Source organism: Anomalospiza imberbis, chromosome 14 (assembly GCF_031753505.1).
Source record: "Anomalospiza imberbis isolate Cuckoo-Finch-1a 21T00152 chromosome 14, ASM3175350v1, whole genome shotgun sequence".
NCBI lineage: Eukaryota > Metazoa > Chordata > Aves > Passeriformes > Viduidae > Anomalospiza > Anomalospiza imberbis.
Window position 1 is genome coordinate 19,929,082 of NC_089694.1, and position 16,583 is coordinate 19,945,664.

The window sequence follows — 16,583 nt, forward strand, 5'->3', positions numbered from 1 at the left end:
ATAAAATCTAGAGGCAAGGCCAGACAACAAGCAGAGGATGCATTAACTCTCTGCTCTGGATGAGTGGACCAGGGGTGTAATACCCTACAGGGAACATAAACCAGCTGTGGTTTCCAGCCTGGCCTGAGACAAATCACACCAGCACAGACTGGCTGGAGAACCTCAGTACGCCCTGGTACAGAACCCATACAGCTGCACATCAAAATACGTAAGGAGGTCATCATATTTGTGTATTACTGTAGAAACCACTTCTCTGGAAACAATGCCTTTGAAGACACTGTGGGGCAAGGATTATACTTTCTTATTATGAAACCCAGAAATCCTATTAGAATAGGAAATAACACCCACTATGTCTCAACAATAAAATAAAAAAAGGTAAATAAAGAGCTGGGAGATAGCATGACTACTATTCCAAGAATTTTTTCATTCCATCATTGCAAAACAGCATTGGAATAGCTCCAGGGGTTGGTCCAGATTTTTATGAAGATAAAGATTTGAGTATCTATAGTTTTCCACAATATTCTCATATTGAATGTATTTGCAGCTTTTTAAAATCAAGTAAAGCTATTTTTATCCAAACTGAAGAATGATTTCTACTCTGAAAATGTTTTTATAACAATCAAGAAGTTTATGAGACAGTATTGCCTATTATGGTAAATACAATGTAGATATGAAACATATGCAATTTAGGTACTTTTTGAAGACTAATAATACAACAGATGACCAAGAAAACACAGTCTGAAAAAAGGAAGGAACTTTAGGAATAGACTGCTCCTCTATAAACAACACAGCTTCCATCTCACCTGAAAGCAACCTGCTAGCACTTGAGAATGGCTTTGTAAGGGTTAATAGAGCTTTTTGTTGAAGCAAGGAGAAGCAAGGAAAGCTGCTAATGCAGAACCACAGATTATTTAGGTTGACAACTCCTCTAGAAGTGAGATTATAGGAATCCTTTGCTTAACCAGTTTAGACTGGAAAACTCTCAGTGGGAGTGTTAAGTGAGGACTAACCAGAAGACACTACCCATACCTGCTCATGAATCACAGGGTATTTCAATACATTATCTCTGCAGGAGCAATGAAAGTGAGAAGTACACCATTACTAAGGTTAAATTTGAAAGAGGAACTAGGAACTAGAAAAATATGAAGAGGTTGCCCTTTAGGTTTTTTTTGACAGAAAAAGTAAAGTCTTTAGTTACTATAAGATGATGATTAAAAAACAATATATAGAAAGACCAAAAGGAAAGAATTCTAGGAAATCAGTCTGGAAGGGAAACTATAAGAAGTGAGAAGTTATCTTCTATCGATTTAAGTCATGATCAAGAGGGAAAACAAAAAGCTCAAGCTGTCAGGTTACAGCAGTATGCAGCCAGGTATTTAAGCAGCATTACTATAACATTTGCCTTGGTTTTGCACTTTTCCCTAAGGATGCAGTACTGCTTACCATCAGGAAGATGCTGATACAGCAGAATGGCCTTTTATTTAAATCAGTACAATTCCTTTCATATTCACATATTACATACACTACATGTTGAATTTGAAATACAAGGCTCAGCTAGGAAATTTACAGTGAACTTCATCTTGATATTACAGTATTTTTCATAAAAATATGTTTCTGATCCAGGATTTGGTGTTAGTCTTGTGCTCCAAAATGGTATTAAGAAACTAGATCATAAAACCCCCACTATTCCTCACCCCACAAAACCAAGAACTGCTCTCCTAACTCATCACAGATAGATTTTCCTAGCAGGCTTTTCTAGCAATGCTTTAGCCTAAGCCAATCAAAATCTAAGAACAGTTGTAACTGTAAAATTAATCCTACAGAAGACAAGAGATGCTTAAAAATAAAGTGTTCAGACCTGATCCCAAAGATACTCTTTTAGTCAATCTAAACATGAACCTGAGATCACTGCACAGAACATGGGTAAAGCTCATTTGTCTGTCAGATGCAAGATGATTCCAGAGAAGAAAAAAGTGGCCTCAAACACTACAGAAACACCTGCATGTGGTATCTGCAGGAGGCACAAGCTGTCAATGTCCACAAATCACTGACTGAAGAAAGCTCTGTTATATAAACAATGAAATCGGTTTGTACATGCTAAGTGTCATTTCTGTGGTTATTCTTAGTTTCTTAACAAACTGGAGAAGAAGCCTCAGGAGAAAGGCACTCTTCAGCTTCCCAAGCTCACCTCAAACGGGATGTCCCTCTAGCATTTCCCTCAAACTCTATATATCTACTTGCAGTTTCACAGTTCCAATCTTAATGCATGATAGAGTGACAGAAGTGTTTTAAAATTTTCCCTTCAAAGAAAAAACAAGCCTGGATAATTAAATAATAAAAACCAGAATTCTTCAGACTTACTTATGTTGCAAAACGAAGTACTGAACAATTAAAATACATCCAGATGTAGAAAGATTTCCCATAGTGATATAAACAGCAATCATTTCAGTTGCAAAGGAGTCCAAAAATTTTGAACTTACTGGCAAAGAATGTTCAAGAATTACAGCACCATAAATCTACAAAACTGTGAATTTCACATACAAATCAGCATTTGCTCTCCAACATCAAGAGCAATGCTGAAGGACAACACAGAACAATTTGAGCACCCATCAGTTCTTATGTGCAGTAAGGAAGCTGAGAATACCTGCCAAAACCCTGTAGCTCTCAGAAAATTAAACTGACCACAAATTGTCAAGGAAAGCTATATACATTTGAAGTCTATTCTTAAAAGCTTACGTAGCAGTATTTAACTTGATTTTTATCTGTTGTTTATCCTCAAATCAAGTAGAAGCAGTCTACTGTTTAAATGAAAGAAGAAACATTCCCAGGACTAGAGGTGGCTACAAGCAGCTTTTACTTTTTTTCAACTGGGCATTTGACAACATGGAATAGCTTCTGGTTTGAAAAAAGATACTACAAACAGATAACAAAATGGTATTTCGATTCTAAATACAACAAATGAGGATCTAGGAAATCTAGGTGAAGATCTAGGTGCTTTATGGTTATCCCTGCCCTAAGTTTAGTTACAGACTTGATCTGTGCAATTAAAATGACAAATAAATAAACTGTACACAACCACATAATTGAGTTTTCTCATCAAGTACAGAGGAAAGGTTGTACAAGCAACCAGAAATTCCTTTTGACAGTACCTGAGTTCTTGGCTTTTCATGCTAATCAGCACTTGTGAAGAAAAATAAAATACTTTTTAAAAATACACTTTTACTACTTTTAAGACTTCAATAAAAAATAAAACACTGTGTCAGACTGAACAGTTCTTCCCCATGACAGAATTGTTTCTGTAACTGGAACCAATGGACCAATGGCTGTCTCTCACACTTCTGCTAACAGGGAGAAAGAACTGAGATCCAGCACACTGGCTCAGAAATCAAAGCAGCCTTAAGGAACCCACTATTCCAGCCCACCCTCACTAATCCCAGTCTCCCAGTCTATACTGGGTGCACCTACACTGAACAAGTCTAAATTGGCAGTTTGGTTCAAGCAATTCTTGTTTTTCATGCAAGCTGCCTCTGCTCACCACATGTTGGTTCAGGTAAGTGAGGTTTTTTCTGAAATCTCTACCAGTAGAAAACTAAACCAGAACCTCTGATCTAAAGGCTGGAACAAATGGGGGGCACGCTGGTGCTGATCTGCTGCACAGCAATGCCAGTGTTGTCCACACAAATCAGATTTGTTACTTGAAGTGCAACAAGCACACTTGAGAGAGGCACTGAATATTTATTTCAGAGTTGTGCAAGCCTGGGTGCTCAGGGGTATTCCGCAAGTCAAGCACACTAACTATCAAAACTTATTACTATTTATACATTTTAGCAAAGAAAAGAATTAGTGTTCATTGGCTACAAGTTACATAGTTCACTTTTCAATCAGTATTCTATCTTCTATGAGCTAAGGACCTCTCTTGTTTCTCACACTAATTAGTCCATGTGCCCAGTCTCTTTCCTTTGGGTCAGTGGGTTTCTTGGGTTTGTGGTCCATCAGTCACTGCTGTGATCTCCCCCTGCCAAAATTACCTTTTATCTACTCAGAACTGATTCAGCAGAGATACTGAGTTGGCTTTATAGGCTTCATAATTATCTTGGGGATTCTGCCAACTGTCCTTGTGGCCTGTAAGTTCTGCACTCCCTGTGCCCACTCTCAGTGTTACATCCTTCTTCCCAAGCCTTGTTAAATGCCTCCCACATGTGAGATCACTGAAGCCTGTCAAGCCCTAAATCTTAACAAGGCAATTCTTAAACCAGTAATTTGTTTTTTTAACACCTGGACATCACTTAGGTCTTACCTGTTAGTTGCTATTTGCTTCATGGATTAAATTTCCCTCCTTGCCAAGCAGGCTTGCAAGTACACAAAGATTAAGGAACATCCTTTCTCAAGAAAATTTTACATATTCCACATTTTGCAACATGAGGATGAACTCAACAGATGAACAGATGAATATTTCACCACATTGCAACATTAGAAAGATCCGGACATTTCCAACACAAGATAACACAGTGCTCCTACTCTGGAGTGTGTTCAGCTATTTCAGCACAGCATGATTTAAATGGAAAATAAAGAACACATCACCAGGATCACTCCTCAATCTAGCACGTGAAGGTGTAAATTCACATACAATGTCAAAAGGGCATAATCCATTACTTCATGTCAAGGATTATTTTCCTCTCCATTACTGAAGGTGTCTTGGCTCCACAAATCTTTCAGAGTTTGAACTGGTAAGCAGAAAATCCCACTGGAAGCTTTGTGTTGGCACTTCAGTATTTAGTCTAGAGTATAGCTATTAAAACACTGTACTACCAGAAAGAGTATTTTCTTGACAAGTCAGCAAGACTTCTTAAGCTGCCATATTACAGCACAGGGCATCTTCCTCCCACTTAAACTCACCATCATTTATTGGTTTAATGCTGACAATTTCTTTTCTGGCTTCGAAATTTTTTAATTCCAAATTTCTGTCTCACAGACAAGTAATATAAGAGAATGTAATCCTCATCTGGCAATGAAGCAAAGCCTGGGTTTGTTAAGGAATATCTAAAATAGACACAAAATTCCCAAGACTTACATCAGCCTCTGTATGCCCAGTAACACACATCCAAGCCTTTGTCCTGACGAGTTTACAATCTAAAGAGACATGAGACAAGCTACAACCAATCTGCAGTAATCAGTGTTTACTACTGATTATCTTTTGCATGGATAAAATGGCTTATTGCTGGATAAACTGATTAGAAACATTTTTGAAGTAAGCTAGACTGCTGGAAGACAAAGAACATTGGAGAACAAGACAAATGCACTAAGATGAAAGCAGAAGAAAACCTGAAGAAACTGGGTAAACCAACAGTCCATGAACACTGAGTGAACAGGGTCTAGTAACACTTCCAGCATGTTCTCCTGAGATCTGGAGGCCCCTGCTGTAGCAACATCAGCATCTGCTCTTACTGGCTGGTGCCTCCCACTGACTCTGTCCTACTCGTGCCAGACCTCGTTGCAGTATTTAAAAACAGCCACAGCCTCTTCTCTTAGCTCAAAAATCATTCTACAGTGTATCTTATTCCTGCATGTAACAACTTGAAGCAAACACTCTGAGAAACCTTTAGTCTTCAACAGAATAAGTTCTGGTCACTACATCCTGCTTCCACCTAAGGGAACGGTGCTGAAGTGACAAACAGCAAGAGTGTTTGGTTTAACACGCAGATGGCCGGGGATTTGCTCCCTGTGCAGTTACACCTGCTGCTCAGCTGCCAGTGAGCCAGGGCTCAGGGTTCCTTCAAGCCTTTTAACTTCACAAACCCTTTTTCAGAAGTTATTCATTGACACTTGGAAACACGATTGTGATAATCATGTCTGCCAAGCACAAAATTATTTTAGTTCTATACCAGAGTATAAGAAGTTATTTTTTATTTTCACCTGAAGTGTGCAACCTCCTCTAGACCTGGGAGCACCTTCTCCTAGCAAGTGGCAAACAAACCCAGGCCAGAAGAACAATGAACATCAGACTGTTGGACAGCCACAGAAATGTACTCAGAAGTCTCTTCCCACAGCCATTCCACTATTTTATTACCAAAAAAAAAAAAACAAAACAAAAAAAAAAAAAAAAGTATCAAATAACTTCAGATTTTCTGTGGAACTCCAGCCTTCAGCCCTGATTTAGTTACCTTTTTGCCAAGGACAGATTTCAGCATTAAATGCTAGCCTTGCTGGGAATATGAGTATGTACTTTTGAATCAGTTCCAACCAAGTCGCACAACTTAAATGGGAAAACACACTGCACCAAAAAGAGTATCTCAAAAAGCAAAAGGTACTTCATTATTCTTTATCGTACGAGGTTTTGCAAAGCAATTCACAATCTAAATTATTTGCCACCTCTGCAAATAATCAGTAACAAGTAGAAACATGTAGAAACTCAAAAGAAGTTCCTTATTGATCACAGAACTATTACAGACGTTAGATGTTGAATATTACAAAACACAAAAACAGTCAATGCAATGGCAGATTTAATTGTGATGGATGGAGATGGTAAAAACTCAAAAAATTACATATTGCATGTTTTTTGTAGGTCAGTATTTCAGATAAGGCTGTAACACTACATTTATTGGGGTTTTTAATATTAAGAGATAAGTGATATTTTTCATAATACAATCCTTTTAGGCAGGCAAATAGTAATGATCAGCTTCTTTAACTTCAAGTCACTGAACTGAACTTGCCCATCACACCAAGTATCCTTAACAAGGATCCTTAATAGTGGCCCTCAGCAAGAAAGCCTCAAGCACACACAGCTCATTTCTGCTTTGCTGAAACACTGGCTGTGAGAACACTGCGGAAAGCTTCCATAATTGTCTATAAACTGTGTTACATCCAGATTTTGCATCAGATGCATTTCAGAGCGTAAACACTGGCCCCTCTCCCCAAAAAAAGACAGAATCAGAGTTCCTCTTTTTGTTAAAATCTGAACGAAATGCCACTGAAAAACCCCATTTTGCAATGTGTCTGATTTCCAGAATGTAATCAAGATTTAGGATATACATCCTATATGAAAGCTAATTTTTAGCTGAATATTGGATTTGTTGCTGCTCTTCAGTTATCGTTGTCCTCAATTTAATCAACATTGGCTCCACCAACAGAAATAATAATTTTATTCAGAAAGGAAAATATAATTGGTTTAGAAGTCCATACTGTAGAGGCAGAAATGCATTATAAATTAACATTCTTATGCATTTCACATTCAGTATTAAGCCTTGGGGGTTTAATCTGTAATCACATGAATGACAATATACCTTTGAAGGGCCAGAAATAGGATGTAAAAAAAGCCAAAGACATGCAACTAAGGATGGCAATGGTCTCTCTAACAATGCCTTGCCAAGCCTGGTATTGGCCATGACAGGAGGACTCACTCTCAAGTCATACTGGAATACACTGGTGTTACTCCTCCATGCTACAAGGAGGGAGCAAGGGTGAGAAAGGAGAAATTTCAACATTCATCTATTTACAGGCATCTATTCACAACTTATAATTGCCTGGGAGTTTCCTCATAATTAAGAGGTGGGAATTGAAGCTGTTGTGACAAAGCCATAACCAAATAAACCTGATGGCACCACTGCACTTTTCTGGAGCTGTCAGTCACGCACCTTTCATATTTACTAAATTCATTTCTGAAAAACTGCTCACTATAAAGGGGGAAAATTGCTAAAGACACGGGTTGACGTGGGTTCCTGTGCTATATTGTCAGACTTAACTATCTTTAAAAAAATATAACAGCAAACACACAACTCTTCAGCTAAGAAGACTGTGATTACACTGATGTGATAGACTCATTTACTTAACTGCCAGGGGGCCTAATGCTGTCCATATAGACAGAAGCAAAGTTACACATAAAATTACTGGAATATGCAAGGTATCTCTTGATATCTCAAGAAGTATGATTTTATTTTCTCTTCAGAAGTTCATTAAAAGCAACACAAGATCTGTTTGGGCAGCCAGAAGACAAATTCAGATAAATAACAAAATAAGGATTTCCTGGCCAAAGTGCTGCAAGGACAATTCACAGTTAAAACCAACCAAACAAGAAGAGCTAAACAGCCAGATATGATCACTATGCTTTAGAAACATAATTTAAAATATAAAATGTATGCCTCAGTATTTGCAAATTAAGTATTGGCAAGCCTTTATGTAAGTTAGATGCAAAATAAAATCCCAAGCCATTTTTGATAAATCACCAGAAGTTTGCTTCAACATAGCTCTTGCTGACTTTACTGATACAAAGATAGAATATTCTGGGTTTACAGTAACACTGCAGATCCTACTGCCTAAGGGCTGGTGATATGGAAAATAAATTGTTTACATCCACACTGGCCAGAGACTGTTTTTTAAAAGTATTTGTTTCAAGTACCACAGAATTGAATTTATGTCAGAGTCACTGACATAAAACAGAAAGTGAAACCCTGAAAGATTTGTGACCCAAGCCCCCCTCTCCTATGCCTCAGCCTATAACCTTGTTCATGGGGACATTTGCATGTGAAACAGGGATAACTGCTACAGAAATACCAGTTACTGCATGACTGCTGCCTCTGAGGCAGCTGCTAATTCCCCATGGAGTTCCAGGCCACACTGACACAGTCAAGGATGTCCGTGATTCATCAGCAGAAAACCATTTACCCACTTGACAAAAATTTCTACAAATCAAGTCAAAATACTGACGACAGGTCTCTTTTTTTACAAGCATCTTTTGAAAGACATCTAAAATTTGCATTTCACCAGGATTCATTCATTAACCAGGACTACAATAAATCAGAATTCTCCCGAGATGGTACTTACATAGACACAGTTCAACTATTTCAGTACAGGATTTTAGAGCACCAAGCAATAAAGCTATTTCTGCCAGAAACAGCCCTTAAAACATTTTCACATTGCCATTCACAAAAACAACACAATCCTGATGGGAATGACTGAGCTTTACTACATCCTAGAATACAGAGACAAGATCACTGTAGACAGCTCTGACTCAAATGTTGAGATTCAAAATAAATGGACAAAAAAAATAAAACTTGCCAAAATGCACACAGAAATAATTAGAAGTAAACAAAAAGTACAGACCCTTGATGCTCCAGGATACAGAAAGTCTTTTTAATAACAGATTGCCTATATGCCTACAATGCTTTTTTCTTTCTGAGTGGTTATTGAATATTTACACAAAACAGTGACCGACAACATTGCTAAATACATTTTTATGCTATTACAAGGAAAACTCCAGCTTTCATTATTTCATAGAACCTCTTTTTATTTCGAGGTACCACCATAGACAGTTTCCTACTCCAAACAATATGCCAGCTATTCATAACCCACGGGGAAAGAAAAGCCCCAAAACAAACACCCCCACAGCATCTATTCACTCAAACAACATTTTCAAAAGCCACTACTATTTGTGAACAAAAGATCCTGGGCCTCTCAGTAATATTTTAAATAATGTCTAGGACATTATTTAAAATTATCCATTTTCAGCAACTACCCCAGCAGCAAAAATCCCCACAAGCAAATGGAGGTGAGCCACAATATGAGAGAACCTCCGTAGAAAAGGTAGCTTTGTTTTCCAGGAACCGTATAGAAAAATTCCTCCATATTTACTTCACCTAAAAGTCTGGGTAAAATCCAGGCCTACACTCACGATATCCAACACAGTGAACACACCAAGCTCTCCACACTCACTGCTGGATGCTCATATATCACTCGCACTTGGAACCACCTTCCTGCTGAGCGGGGACCGCGATACCCCAGGCGATACAGCTTTTACTGCAAGGAATCCGACACCCTTGAAGGTACAGCCCAACCACAACACGGAGCTCTCATTACCACGAGTGCGAACTCAAGCGCTCCCCTCACCCTGTACACCCTGCTCCGGACACACTAACTGCAATTCCCACTTTAAGGCACGTATGAACCGATACAGGGGACAAATGCCCGATTCCCTGAGACCGCCCCTCTTCCCTGCAGGCACACAGACCACAGCACCTTGCCCCCGCAGCGCACGGAGCCGTTTGCCCCGCACAGCCCCGGACCCGGCAGCCCGGGCACACCGATAACGCCGGCTCTGCTCCCAGTACCCAGGGGGACAGCGACCTCCACCCTCCGAACACCGAGTACCAGTGAGCTCGGACACGCACGGCCGAGCGGTGCAGGGAGCCCTTCAGCCCGCACAATCCTGTGCCCCCGCACACATAACACACACACAGAGCCTTATGCCCTTCCACACTTACACACACCCCTGTGCTATCGCACACGCTCACACAGAGCTCGCCCCCCGCCTCTCCAGACACCTCCGGGTCCCCCGCTCCCCTCGCATACAGCAGGCTCAGCGTGCCCCGCTCACAGCCCACGCCTGCACGGACGCTCGCCCCACACTCCCGAGGCAGAACAGGCCCCAGTGCGCCCAGCGGGGCAGCACCGATATTGCAGCCTCACATCCTCCAAACCTCGGCCTGGTGCCTGCACGGAGAGCCACCCAAACGCGGAGCCTCCCCGCTGTCCCACACTGCCCTCACCCAGCGGAATCCCCGCTCCTCACCCACAGCGACCGCTCCCGTGTCACCCCCTCAACTGCCCCCACAAGCCCTTCCCTGCCACCGCGCGGATCCTCCCGCTGCATCCCCGCACTCGGGCCCGCACCTGCCACCGCCCAGCCCCAGCGGCCACCACAGCGGGTCCACGCCCCCCGCCCTCAGCGCCGGGCCCGCAGCGGCCCCGCAGGACGCTCGCAGCCCCGGCCCGGCGCTGCCAGGCCCCCTCACCTGCTTGCGTGGTGTCGCTCAGGTCGCAGCCGCTGCTGGGGAAGTCGCGCAGCTTCCTCCCGCTCAGGCACAGGATGCCCGAGCTGCCCGCCTCCTCCAGGGCCCGCTCCAGGCTGCGCACCGTGTGCGACTGCGGCAGAGCTGCTGCGCCCCAGTGCGGCCCGGACGAGAAGGAGAGAGTGAGGTGCGCGGGGATGCCGAGCCCCGCCGCTCCGCTCCCAGCCGCCGTCCCGGTCTCGCTGCCGTTGTTGCCGCTGCCGCCCCCCTGCCCGGCCGCCATCTTGACCGGCCCCTCCACAACAACAGCCGGGACCGCTGCGCAGGCGCCGCGGGGCCCGCAGGGGGCGCCGCGGGACAGGGCGGGGCTTCACGGCGCCCCTCGGCTGTGCCAACCAATCCGCGGGGGCAGCGGCACCGAAGGGCGGGGCTTCCTGAGGGGGCATACGGCAGTGTGCCCGAGGGCTCGTGTGCCGCTAGGGGACGCTGCCTGGAGCTGAGGGAGCGGGATCGGGGTGGGGAACGGGAATAGGATCGGGACCGGGACCGGGACCGGGACCGGGATCCTCTTAGCAGTGGAGGCATCCCGGGAGCGGGGGAAGCCCGGGAGGGAGGGTCCCGCAGCCGGGACGGGGGCGGGCGCGGGGGGCGCCGTTCGGGAGGCTGCGGGGAGGATTCGGAGCCGAAGGAACGCGGGGAACATCGGCTCGGCAGCCCCGGCTCTGCTGCGAGCTTGGCCCTGCCAGGCCGCGGGGCCGCTCGGCTCTGCCCGCTGCCCTCATGCACCGCTCGGCGGTGCCGTCGCCTCTGCCCCGGCACTGCACAGCATCGGCCGCTCCTCAAGCCTGCAGCTCTCCTGCGCCGGCAGCACCACAGCCTCCGTGGCCTCTGCCTCGCAAACCCGGGCACCGGCAGGGAAATTCCCTCTCTAGGGGGTATGGAAGAGACTGGCCTTCAGCCAGCAACACTCACTGACGTGTTGAGCCGTTATTGATCACAAAAGGATCAGACCTGAAATATGATGTGGCTGGTGTCTGTGTGAAATTCAGCAGAACCAATGAGCCAGGATCTCTGAGCAGGTCCTGAAGAGTGAAGGGCTCAGTCCTGCAGTGCAGTGCTGTGTGCATTTGGGCATCACCCTGTCCTGGCACACAGATTGCCCTTCCAGCAAAGAGCTCAGTGTGCAAAATGCAGCTCTGGGGGGAAGGGATCCCATAGTCACCTGCAAATAGTGTGGTTGTCTGCCTCCTCTGGCCTTAGCTGTGGGTACTTGTGGGGGCTCCGGGATTCAAGCTTTCAGATGAATATCTGCCAATCAGTCTGACTGGGCCAGAGTTTCTGCTCTTGCCCTGAAAAAAACCGATCATTCCCCAGATTCACAACAAGAAAATCAGGCCAACCTGTATAAACACTGCTGACTGCTGCCCTTGGTTGAGGTTCCAGCCAGAGAGGGTGGAGGATGAATAAACTCAGACTGGTGTTGGGCCAAGTGTGTAGGATGATTTTGCCTGCAGACATGGAGCAGGAGGCACAGTGGCTCTGCAGAGCAGGGGCCAGGACCAACTCCAGCACATAAACATTAAAGATCGTTGCTCTAATTTTCCAAAGTGTGTGGCACGGCACAGGCCCAGCTCAGAGATGCAGACTGGTTGTCCTCCCTCTCAGCCACATCACCAGCCTCTTGTTCTTTAGAGCCCAACTTAGATAAAGGAAGAGGTTAAGCTCACTATGTATGAAATGGGCCTGACAAATTCCCAAAGAGTTAAAACATTTTTTTGTCACCAGAGTTCTCACATATTAGGGGCCTTTTTATCTTTAACCAAATACTCACTGTACCTGCAGGTGCCCACACAAAAAGCAAGCCAAGCTTACTCAGTCTTCTCAGACACACTCTCACATCTTCAAAGGAACTGAAGTTTCTCGTACCGTAGGCTGGAAGCAATGTCTGAGGCTTTTCCTAACCGCTCACCAAAAATTCCCAATCTGCAAACTGTCTTGAGCAAATTGCTGCTGACTCAGGCAAAAGCTTGAAAGCTGATTGCATGTTCCTGTGGTAGAGCAGATTTACCTGTGGGGGTCATTTATCACCTCCAGTAACTGCAGAACCAGAACAGATGTCTGGAATGCTATGGTCTAATTACTTTTTTATATAATTTCACAGCCTTTCCACAGTTCTTTTTTCCCATGCATTCCTTTCTTTGTCATTTCACAAGCAAAACCTGAGTTACTAGTCTAGTGGCAAAAGGCTCCCCAAACCATCCTTCCTGGCATAATGAGCAGTAAGCCTTAGCTGTGCTATCCCTCTGTTTTTCCTATAAAACAGAGACTGTTGCATTTTCTTGATTATGGAAGTTGAGTAGAGGAAGAGGTGGAAATGCTCAGATGTCATCATGAGACTGCGCAATACAAACATATTTTCTTGCAGCCATGCCAGACAGTTGAGTCTCAGGAGTTTGAAAATTTCTGAAAATCCCACACTTCCATGAAGAGCTTCCACTTTGAAAGCCTTTGTGGTCACACACATCTGCTCCAGATGAGATGAAAACTCATAAAGATATGACTTCAACAGATTTAATGTTAATGCCTCAAGGACTGAGATCTAGATCAGGCTTTGATCTATCTAACTTTCAACATGGAATGCAAGATGTGGTTACTCACAACTCTTGCAGTGAGGTAGCCCTTGGTACAGCAGGCCCAAGCCATGCTCAGAACAAGGGACTGAGAGCTGTGTGCCCATCCTGCTGCTCTGCCTGCACTGCTGCTCCTCTTCTCAGCCCTGCTCAGCATCATCGCTAACAGACCCAGAGTTCCCCAGGGCACTGCCTTCTGCAGAGAGCCAGACAGGATTAGCTGTAGCATTGGTGTGAAATTGATTATGACAGCAGGGACAGCAAGAGTGGAGTCCTTGGTTACCTTTGTCACTCTGCAGCATGTGCTGCAGGCTGTGTCCCAGGGCAGGCTAGTGCCTGTGGTAAGGACATCAAAGCACAGTGACAAGCCGAGGTGCTGCCCATGGCATTGTGCAGAGTGATGCTCCCTCGACACCTCCACAGTGCTGGCAGGCCTCTGCCAGGCCACACAAGCTCTCGCACCTGTGGCCAAGCAACAGGAATTGTCAACAGCAGGGAGACCCCTGAAGCTTTCGGTGTTCCTGAGTAAAGTCCTTGAGGTGAACACAAAGCAGGGGTTTGTCAGTCTAGATTGCCATTTGCTTAGAGAAACTAAATCCTCCTGAAATGTCGGCACTGACCTTTTTTTCATCCTTAAGACACTTCCTTTTGCTTTAAGCAATTAAACAAGAGCTTTCCTACTGTTCCTGCTCACTCAGTACTCCTCTATAGGTGAGACACTGTTCCTTCAACACTCCCATGATCCTGGTGCCATCTCCTTGATGCCTCTTAAAATCCTTTGTGTTTATGTTGCTTATCAGCACATGCTCTATGTGTCATGGATATTGCTTTTCTACTTTGAGACCTGCAGTTGTGCACAGGCAGTTAAAATAATCTCCAAACACCTGGATTCAAGATTCATACTAAAGTGGCACTGGCTTGAAAGTGAATTAAGCAAATTATACATATATTCCTTCTTAGATCAAAAGGCAAATGCCACTCTATCTCTGCTAAAGGGCAGTCATTTATCTGAAACACCATTTTAAAGAGCTAGAAATAGTTCCAAATAGTGCAACATCTGATGCTTGAATAGAAAAGAAGCAAGCAGGATTCTGTCTAGCTGCCTTGGCAAGCAACATCTGTTCTTTAAGTCTTTTTGTACAGACCACAATAAAAGAGCAGATCCGTTAATGAAATTATTGCTGATACCTTTCCCATTGGAAGCATCTGATTTATTGCACAGCTAGCAATGCTTCATTGAGCACGAGGAAACACAGTTCTGAAGGCAAGTGGGGAGGGGAGCATCTCTCCTTAAAGACATTTCTAAACCAAACATGTGAACATGTTTGGGCTCTGTGAATATGTGGTGGGCTCAGATGATAAAGCCTAGGAAGCCAATGGATATCATAGCTCATACTATTCCTATATATCCGAATGGTTCTTTTTTTCCTGAGTAGTAAGTTACGACATGGGAGATAACGCCGAAGCCTGGTAGGATGAGGATATAAACTTCTGGGTGGCCTAAGAATCAGAAGAGGTGTTGGTATAGTACTGGGTCTCCGCCTCCGGCTGGGTCAAAGAATGTAGTGTTGAGGTTGCGGTCTGTGAGAAGCATTGTGATGCCAGCAGCTAGTACGGGGAGAGATAGGAGTAGGAGCACTGCTGTGATCAGGACTGATCAGACCAATAGGGGGGTTTGGTATTGCGAGAGAGCGGGAGGTTTTATGTTGATTGCTGTTGTAATGAAGTTGATTGCCCCTAGGATTGAGGAAATGCCTGCGAGGTGTAGTGAGAAAATAGCTAGGTCGACTGAGGCTCCGGCATGGGTTAGATTGCCTGCAAGTGGTGGGTAAACAGTTCAGCCCGTTCCCACTCCGGCTTCGACGGTTGATGATGCTAGGAGTAGGAGGAAGGACGGAGGAAGTAGTCAAAAGCTTATGTTCGGGGGAATGCTATGTCTGGGGCTCCAATTATTAATGGGACTAGTCAGTTTCCAAATCCTCCAATCATAATTGGCATGACTATGAAGAAGATTATCACGAAAGCATGGGCTGTGACTACAACGTTGTAGACTTGGTCGTCTCCTAGGAGAGATCCGGGTTGACCTAGCTCTGCTCGAATTAGGAGGCTTAGGGCGGTGCCTACCATTCCGGCTTAGGCGCTGAAAATTAGGTAGAGGGTTCCAATATCTTTGGTTGGTCGAGAATAATCATCGGTTGATGGATGTCATAGGTAAGATGGCTGAGTGTATAAGCGTTAGGCTGTAGTCCTTTTTACAGAAGTTCAACTCCTCTTCTTATCGGCTCTGTAGTGAAGTTCATGGTGAGTTGCAAGCTCATTGATACGTGCTAATTTTGCGTCGGAGTCTTAGGTAGAAGCCTGCTGGTCTGGGCATATAGCTGTTAACTACAGTATTGTGGGATCGAGGCCCATCTGCCTAGGTGGTAGGTAAGGTCCTAGCTTAATGAAAGCATCTGAGTTGCATTTGGAAGATGCAGGGTAGAATCCTGTGGACTTTAGGCAGAAACTAAGAGGGTCTCACTCTTGTTTAAGGCTTTGAAGGCCTTCCGTTTGGGTAATCCTAAGTTTCTTAGACGATGGAAAAGATTAGCGGGGAGATTGGTAGGAGGGCGATGGATATGATGGTTAAAATGGCAATTAGGGGTTTAATTGGCTTGTTAGTGCGTCATTGTTTTATGTGGTCAGTGGTGTGAGGTGGGAGTGTGATGGTGGCGCAGTATGCGAGTCGTAGGTAGAAGAACAGACTTAGTAATGAAAGTAGGGAGATGATTGTAGCTGTTGGAGCTATGTCTTGTTTGGTTAGTTCTTGGATGATGAGTCATTTTGGTAGAAATCCAGTTAGGGGTGGGAGGCCTGCAAGGAGAGTAGGCTTAGTAGTAATATTGTATTTAGTGAGGGGGCTTTTGTTCATGCGGTAATTAGGGTGGATAGGTTAAATACTTTGGTTGAGTTCAGGGTTAGGAATACTGTTGCAGTTATTAGTGAGTACAGATAAAAGTTTAGTAGGGTGAGTTTAGGGTTGTAGGCGATAATAATTATTCATCCTAGATGGGAGATGGAGGAGAAGGCTAGGATTTTTCGGATTTGTGTTTGGTTGAGTCCTATCCATCCCCTCAGGGCTACTGAAAGGATGGCCATGGAAGTTAGAATTGTGGGGTTTAATGAGGGGGAG

The 16,583-nt window shown here is 44.3% G+C and overlaps 1 protein-coding gene across 9 annotated transcripts in view; it reads right to left on the reverse strand.

The window, feature by feature from the left end:
• The window catches only part of LRCH2 (leucine rich repeats and calponin homology domain containing 2), a 37,788-nt gene extending 26,615 nt beyond the window's left edge, over positions 1–11,173 (reverse strand). For 3 of the 9 annotated variants that reach the window (XM_068205366.1, XM_068205368.1, XM_068205364.1), the window contains exon 1: positions 10,785–11,173. In XM_068205366.1, the coding sequence (XP_068061467.1) occupies positions 10,785–11,064 (280 nt within the window). In that variant the 5' untranslated portion in view covers positions 11,065–11,173. The remainder of the gene's footprint in view (positions 1–10,784) is intronic. The other 6 variants (XM_068205371.1, XM_068205369.1, XM_068205363.1 and 3 more) reach the window with 5 other exon arrangements.
• Positions 11,174–16,583: the final 5,410 nt, after the last annotated feature.